Source organism: Triticum aestivum, chromosome 5A, assembly GCF_018294505.1.
Source record: "Triticum aestivum cultivar Chinese Spring chromosome 5A, IWGSC CS RefSeq v2.1, whole genome shotgun sequence".
Classification (NCBI taxonomy): Eukaryota; Viridiplantae; Streptophyta; class Magnoliopsida; order Poales; family Poaceae; genus Triticum; species Triticum aestivum.
Window position 1 is genome coordinate 624,877,861 of NC_057806.1, and position 8,808 is coordinate 624,886,668.

At 40.7% G+C, this 8,808-nt stretch overlaps 1 protein-coding gene across 1 annotated transcript; it reads right to left on the minus strand.

Annotated features, from left to right (window-relative positions):
* Window positions 1–1,155: 1,155 nt before the first annotated feature.
* Window positions 1,156–5,690, minus strand: LOC123105429 (diphosphomevalonate decarboxylase 2). Its single transcript, XM_044527488.1, has 10 exons — window positions 5,317–5,690; window positions 4,562–4,760; window positions 3,810–3,873; window positions 3,400–3,463; window positions 3,225–3,305; window positions 2,968–3,054; window positions 2,554–2,711; window positions 2,421–2,469; window positions 1,682–1,803; window positions 1,156–1,587 (listed from the first exon to the last, which is right to left on the minus strand). Exons 1-10 carry the CDS (start codon window positions 5,530–5,532, stop codon window positions 1,365–1,367), a joined length of 1,263 nt encoding a protein of 420 aa, XP_044383423.1. The 5' UTR covers window positions 5,533–5,690; the 3' UTR covers window positions 1,156–1,364.
* Window positions 5,691–8,808: the final 3,118 nt, after the last annotated feature.

The window sequence follows — 8,808 nt, forward strand, 5'->3', positions numbered from 1 at the left end:
TATTTTCTCTACTACTAATAAACAATCCAACATTATCTTCTCTAAATGCACCTCATAAAACATACATGGATTTAAATGCTACTATATTACTGTCATTTCTCTCATTTATAAATCTACAATGAGTATGATAAGAAAAAGGCCGGGTGATCTACAAAATAAAAGTGCCATGCTAAACTTTAGAAAACTTTCATCCTCTAAATAAGAAATATTTTATATGGATAAGCCCCAAGTTAGATTCTATTGTTTCGTTTTAAAAATAAAATAAAAAATCACACACAGGGATTGCCTTGGCCAATAAAAGAAAAAAAATCCATGCCATTAATTATAAAAATATCATCGTCTTACTAATAAAAATGCCATCCTCTCAATAATAAATATCTCATCCTCTCAACAATAAAAATTAAATCCACTTAATAATAAAATTTACATCATCTTGATAATAAAAATGGCAAGTTATTAATACTAAAAATGCCATGTTTTAAATAATAAACTGCCACGTGATAAAGTGGAAAACAATCCCAAAAATATTGCCATGGACTTGTAAAAAAACGGGACATGGCCAAAAAAATAGGACTTTGACCTTTCAAATAGATGAAATGAAAAAACAGGTTTTCTGGATTTTATTTGGTCAAATTTTCAAATGAGAAATTGAATCAAAACACAAAATAGCTTCAAGGATACATATAGCATCTTGAACTCAAGATTTCACAAACCCCCGCTTTGAACCCTCCTCACCCACATTGGTTCGTGCATTTTTTAGATAGATAGAAAGAGGGTGTTTGCCTGGAAACGGGTTACAATGAATGACTCTAGCTTATCTACGTGGCGTCGGCCTTGCACCAAGATCCATGCAACGTCAGGGAAGGCGTTCGCTAAGATTGGCTCCCAACGAACGTTCGCTAGATATCATTTCCGTTCATATTTAAAAAAAAAAATCCTCACAAGGTGTTGCAATCAAATACTTACACTGGAAAAGGAAAAATGTATTTTAGATACTTTCTGTGTTAAAATTTTCGATCATCTAGTATAAAGAACACCAGAAGTAACAATTTGTTGAAGTCCTCATGCTCTTATGTGCTATTATTATTTTTGGATGCCAAAGTAACAAGAACGATTCCATCCATGCATTGGACTATACAGAAAATGAGACCGATAAAATGATAATTCATTCCACAAACTTTTATTGAAGAAATATACATGTTCTTTAAGCGGCTACAACAGTCAGGGACAAAATGATGGAAATAGTACAAGATCGAAGGTACAGTACAAGATCAAAATGACGAAAGTACTGAGTGTACAACAACGTGACAATTCTACATTAATCTCAACCAAAGACTGTTACGGAAACCTATCGTCGTCCAAAATTACACTCCTTTCGCAAGCCCCGTGGCTGAATCAATCAAGGCATGGCCCTCATCGGTGAGAACTTTTGGGCCGGCCCCAGGCCTGCTACAGATGAAGTAGCTAACATCACCTTTGAATTTTTGGTTTGGAGCTTTCATTTCCGGAGGCGCTGGAAGGGCCTCGACATCGGCTATGGATTGCAAACCAGCATCGCTTAGGATCGATTTATCGCCAAGCATATAGCTGCCATGATCATGTTTGTCAGAGGTGCACATGTTTGTAGTATACCTAGAAACAAATAAATACTAGGTTTTAATCTTGATAATACCAGACACACCTGTCCAAGTCATTCTCCTGTGGGGGGAAAGTGTATAAGAGCCTCTGAAGGAGAAGGGTGGCAGTTTTGCGGTTCCGTGCTATTAGGACAGCGTTAGGCCCAGCATCAAATGTGTAGGCAACCTGCAATTACAAGAAATCAAATTTCGGTATCAGATCAATCACACCATCCAGTACCAATGATTTGCAGTTTAGGTGAAATGCATGCCAGACAAAGACAAATAATACTGCCAAGATTGCAATGAAGTTTTATCGTTTGATGAAGGAAATACAATAAGATATTTCTTATGAATTCTTTTCATAATTCAAACTTTCGATGCTATTTGATAGATACAACACCTATAGAACTATAGAAGTATTTTAAGTCTGCAGCTCCAGAACTATTACTATTACTACTAGTAATAGTTCATGTACTCAGGAAGGACTCTAAAAAATATGTTCCATCAAAATCAAGGGTTCAAACTTCAAAGCATAAGCATGACTCATATTTTCGCTATTTTTCAGAAACATGCAATGATTTTACCAAGGTTCACACCTTTTAAATTAGGATAAATTACTCCAACAAGTGATGCTACTGATACATGTTTGGTCCAGTGCAGTAAAAACTCCTTGTACTGCCATGTCATAATTAAGTTTAGCCCGCCTTGATGGATACCAGAACTATATTTAAGATCCCTAGGCAGCAGACACAGTTCAGAGAATTGAAAAGGTAGCACGTGTTAAACAGGAACAGAATATACCTGTGGTGTTCCTTCCGAGTGATTCCACTTTTCCACAAGGCTAATTATCCTGCAGTTGGTTGAGAGAGCAATTCTTAACTCTGGAATTTCAGTAGGAACAGATCCTCAAAATCAGGACTGCGATAAAAACTACCTGTGTGATGTGTCGTTCATGTAGAAGATGGGAGGACTCGTGTCCAAACATACAGCATGAAACTGGTTGCTATCGGCACAAGTTAACCTGGCGAAGGATTCAAAATCACGATTCTTGATAGCATCTTCCATTTTCAATATCCGACTTGGCACTACAGTCTGGAATACAACAAACAGTGCAGTGCACAGTCAGTGCAAGAAACAGTGAAGTGCAGCTAAAGAGATTGATCAGTATAATTTCCAAAACACTTCGTTTTTTTTTTCAAAACCACAAAACCTGACGGTCCACAGAACAGGAGGGATAAAATTACAGTTCAGATTTCATATTGCAGCTTCATGACGATTCTTATAAGAATAATTGTACATCATGTGAACCGTTCAAAACATTTCAAGTTAAAGATGAAAATGCATTCACCTGGGCCCTGTACTGCAAGAGGGGGCTTGTTTCAACAGTGTCTCGCATCCCACTGGTGCTACTGGTTTCCTTCTGCTTTGAACTGACCTAATTCCACAAAGCAACATAATAGGAAAATAAGTTGGGACAAAAATGGTAAAATGGTGTCACTAGCTAGTTGAGATTTGGTGTAAATGAAACCATGACTCAATGAGCAATTTCCAATGATAAATATATGAAACAGATCATGTTATATAACAGAGATCACATTGACATACCACTGCTATGATTATAACAAGATCATCCCAGTGTGACTCGTTAACAAGCTGTACTGCCATGCTGTCACTTCCGTCGTCATTCTGCAAGTATAAAGTCAAACTCAATCGTTTTCCAAGAGAAAAGCATGTATTTTAACAAATACAATTTCTCTGCCATAACCAAGAGATAACTTACTTTTCCCATACACCATTTCACAAATCCACCATATATACTGCGGCATGCACTTCCAGACCCCTGCCTGCACTGAAATTTGTTAGCCAAGAGAAGCATATAAGGAAAGCGAAGACATAAATCCACCAGCTTATCATTTTTTTAGATGAAAGGCCTTGGCCTAGCTTTTCCATTCAAAGCTTAAAGTTCGGTATAAAGTATAAAAAAAGGTAGAAGACAGGGGGTGCCTGGTTTACAAAGTAGCTCAACACCCATAAGGAGGAATCAACTAGATTTCCCCCAAAAAAGATCAAGCTGCTAGCTTATCATTTAACAAAATGAAGTACTCCATTGTTGCGCTATACCATCAAGCAAACATCGCAAACAGGATAGAGCACAAACAGGGTGTTGCTACATAATGTTTCCATACATACCTTGCTATTGAAGAAAGTTCTCCGTAATCTTCATTCACGTTCATTAGCTTCCCCAGGGTGAAAACTGCAAACAGTATTCAAATGAGTAATTATGTGCTGTGCTATTGGCATGAAAGCAAGACCGCGCTTAGCATGTTTATGATCAAAATAGTCATTTTGTGTTGGATAGCACTATCAAACTTCAAGACACAAAATAAAGTAATCGATATTTGTACAAAACAAGCATGCAGAGAAGTGTTAGTCAATTAGGACAAAACAAGACCCGGGACCAGATATTAGCAGTATATCATGGAACTTTGTTAGGACCAGCCATTTCTAAGATTAACCAGCAGACCAGAACCAAGAAACATATTTTCTACTTATTATGTTTTGGTGCCTCTATACAACCAAATAAAGAACAAATTGCAGATAAATAGGACAGCCTTAGCAGCAGGATTCAGGGCAGTATTAGGCAGTTGGATAACCATAATGTTTCCCTAATATTATGAATAGCTCACAAAGGTGTATCTGGAAGGTAGAAACCTCTCGATAGGAGCACCGTCCACTTCTATCTAGAAATGCATCTACCCACATCAAGATTAATGTTGGCAAGAGAATAAGAAAGAAACCCCTCTGCTACTAAACACAACTCGGGTGCGTGTAGAACAGCAGAAAACAAAAGGAAATCAAAGCCTGACACGAAATATTCACAATTTTGGTTATACATATGTTTTCCTGACTTATAACAGTGGCATCTGAACTAGGAGAATTACCAAGACAAGCAAGGCCAGCAGCCGAAGAGGCCAAACCGGCAGCGGTTGGGAAGTTGTTGTAGGACGCTATGTGGACATGCAACTTTTCCCAGTCCTCTTTCTTGATCTTGATCCCCTTTTTCTCGTCGTCGACATCACGAGCCCGCTTCCGTATCTCCCTCAGGCAGCTCTGGAATCTCCCGCCCGACAATGAGATCTCCTGCCCAATTCCAAATCAAAAGGATGACTGAATCAGAATCACACTACCATCTGATCAGACAGCAATTCCGTTATTCCGGCTAAAGCATCGCTATAGAATCACCTTGCACTGGCCACTTACCTAGAGTCAATGTCCAAAGCATGAGCTGGGCATCAATATAGTACTGACGCTAGTGCAGACAACAGAAACAGAAATGTGCCTTTTGGCTTTTCTTTACAAGACAAATTTTCAGAGCTCCGCTAACTGCCTTTGCAAATGCAGCGAGCTTTGAAACAGGTCCCGGTCCAGATCTAAGAAGGGGCAGCCAATTTGACTAGACGAACACTCACACTGCCCAAACCATCGTGTAATGCCAGAAACACGAGACAGAAATTCTTTCAAGCTTAAAATCTGGCGGATCACCACAGGGACACTCAGCCGAGGAGTCGACCGCATCCACCCTAGAACAAAACATCTAGACAGCCGTAGCGGCGGCGGCGGCGGCAGTGGGGGGCAAGCGAGCGTGGGGCGAAAAGGAAAAAAAAAAAGTCCAGGCAGTGGGGGAGGGGGAGCTCACCTTGCCGTTGAGCCACATGCGGTCGGATGGGAATGCGGGGCTGGCAGCGACGGTGGTGGTGGCGGAGAGGTGGTCGGGGTCGAGGGTGACGCTGATGCTGTCGTTGACGGGGAGGATGAGCGCCTCGTCCCGCTTCCCCCAGTACTTGATCACCGCGATGTTGGTCGGCGACCGCCCCGTGGCCATCAGCACCCACTGCGGCTCCGTCGCCCCCATCGGATCTGAGCAGGTCCCGCCGCCGCCGCCGCCGCCGCGCCTGGGGTCTCGCTGCAGGTAGGGGGCGGGCGTCGGCGTCGGCGTCCGGCGGAGACTACGAGGAGAGGATGGGGAGGGGGGAGTGAAGTCGGGAGGAAGCTGCTGGCCGCAGTAATGACGGTATTTTCATGCACACCCTCCGTATCATAATTAATACTGTACTACTGTACTGTATTACCGTACTCCCTCCCCCAAAGTGTTTTTAGAAATTTCAATACCAACTACATACAAATGTATGTAGACATATTTCACTCGTTTTGCTTTGTACGTTATTTATTTTGGAATTTTTAAAAAGACTTATATTTAAAAACGGAGAGTAGTATTGCTTATTATTTGGTCTGGACTGCACAGAGGATATTGTATTGGGGTTGTTTCATTTATTTGCATATTTTTATATAGAAAAGAGACCAAAAGGCATGGTAGACAATTAACTGTTTCTAAATATAAGCCCCATTAAAGATTTCAATATAGATTACGTACGTAGCAAAATGAGTGAATTTACACTCTAAAATACTTCTATATACAACCGCATGTAGTTTGTATTGAAATCTTTAAAATGTCTTATTTAGAAACGGATGGAGTGCAAATATGAGTCTTTTTAGACATTCCAATATGGACCACATTCGGAGCAAAATGAGTGAATCTACACTCTAACGTGTCTATATACATTCATATGTATTGAAATCTCTAATAAGACTTATATTTAGGAACGAAGGGAGTAAATCTTTCCTACTTAAAAAGAATGTAAGGATATGTCGTTCAACTCATCCTTTGTCTATCCTTATGTACATTCTCATGTTCATCTCTTCATTTTGATATTTTATCTCCTGTCTCCCATATTTGCATCGATTTTTCTTGAAATTTGCCTTAGTTGTCATGCCTTTTATTAACTTGTCAAATAAATCTATGTCTTTCATAAGCCAATAGCTTCTACCAAACAATTGACCATCAAATAAAATCCTACTGTTTATTTAGGTAGGTAAATCATAGGCAAGATTTGATAACATTTATTTACAGAATCACATTAATATGGGCAGGTAAATCATGAACTAACATACTAGAATATTTATACCGCATTGCAACGCACAACCAACTATCCAATTACATCAAAAAGATCATAATGGTCATCTTTTTCCCTCGCTTCTCGTTGTCCATAAAAAAATCACAGTGATCATCTTTTTCCTTCGCTTCTCGTTGTCCATCGGAGCTTAAAGAATACATTGGATAGGCACACCTGGCAAACTCCATCACCATACAAAACTTTGAAGTCTGCAATAGTCACTCGCCGCCAACAACAAGATCTAGTAGCTGCTGAAGAAACATCGATTGGGCCAACACTCCGTGCAGTGCAGAGTTGCAATTCTCCACCACCAATCCATAGGGTTGCGGAAAATGAAGCTTGCCGCAGAATAGAACAAATGAAGAGGTCGAGGTCATCGTGCCAATAACCAACCAAGTATTCGCTTGATAGACCCAGCAACTCAGAACCGAATATGACTACACGTACCCCGACATGCTCTTTGTTGACGCCCAATTGGATGCCATTGAGGTAGGAATAGGCCGAAGTGACCTTATTTCGATGCGTCCTCACCGCCGCCACTGGGGACAGAGAAATGAAAAAAAACATGCTAAAAAGGAACGAAGAGGACGTGTCCCGCTCCTATAGCCGACGGCGTAACCGCTGGAGGGAAGAGAGGAGGGGGAGCAAGATGGATGCGACGATTGTTTCTCTTGTGAGGCACACGATCCAAGACTGCCCTACTCCTACCATTGGTCATCTTTACTATTAAAACAAGGTCTTGATTGTAAATCATCTTTTCCCTCTCGTCATCCCCTTGTCATGGTTCGTTTGGCTCTCTCACTCATTCGGTGAGAAACTGAAAAAACATTGTAGATGCAATACTAGCTGGGTTGAGTTGGTTTTATGATACCATGAAGCATGAACCCTATATTATGTGAGAGAGGGTTGTCTCTATTTTCAAATGTATTTATCAATTGAATACGACAATTTTTTTAATACCGAGTTGGTGGGTTGATTGATGAACTAGATGATGGGTATGTTTCTTTGAAAAAATTATGCTTTGTCTCGGCCTACCATCCCCAACCATCAACCAACTCCACACAGTTGCTCCTCGTCATCGAGCCCGTCCCATTGACAAGACCAACACTACTGGAAACTCGTTACTTGTCGAGTGCCAGGTACACTCGATAAAGACTTTGATGCGTGTTACAATCAACAAAGCGCACTAGGTGTACACCCTTCAGGCAAAGAACTTTTTGCCGAGTTCTTTTTGTCGCGCACTGGACAAACCCTTTGTCGAGTACCAAAACCTAGTACAATATGACAAAGAAAAGCGTCTAGACGAAACAGAGTGGTTGTAAGTGTATCTAGTGCCCCTTAGTGATTTTGGTGTATTGAAGACTTATAGGTTAAGGGACTGATGCGTTTGTGAGTGTACACAGGTCTATAAGACTATGAGGAGTTTGATATTTACAGAGAAAGTCGACCCCTAAAAATGAAGTTCTTCGACTGAAGACTTTGGATTTCTGAAGACTTTGAAAATGAAAGAAATTGATGTGATCCTGAAGACTTAGTATTCATTCGAGGAACATGAAGCGTGAAGACTTTTGTTTTTGTAGTTTCATTTTCTCTTTCTTGAGTCATAGGAAACACCGTACTATTAAAGGGGGTCGAGGAAATACTAAGGAAAAACTTCCAAGTGATGCTCAACTCAAATCCTACATCTACCAATCCCTTCGAGTGAAGCCATTGGAAATCTCATACAGTTCAGTCAAATTTCTTTAGTGACAGAGATGAAGTTCTTCTGGTCTCTGAGGAATTTGTTCTGACTAAGGAGTTAGGAATTCGCTAGTGCGGATTGACTACACAGTGAGGAACATGATAGCCCTGAGGAATTTGATACTCAAAATTCCGACCATTGATGTGCTATGCGCCAGCTGTCCCAAAATATCTACCCACCTAACGATCATATCATTGAAGGGCATTTATGTCTTATCATGTCGGGCTGCTCCCTAGGCTATAAATAGCCGCCCCCTACAACCACTAGCTGGTTGGCTGCTCCAAGAGAAACTGACACTTCTCATTTGAGAGCATCCCATCCTCCGAGGACTTTGAGTGAAAATCATCAAGTGAGGAAAACCCAAACCCAAACACCTACGAACCCAAAGTGATTGAGCATCATTGAAGAGATTGATCCTGCGTGGATCCGACACTTG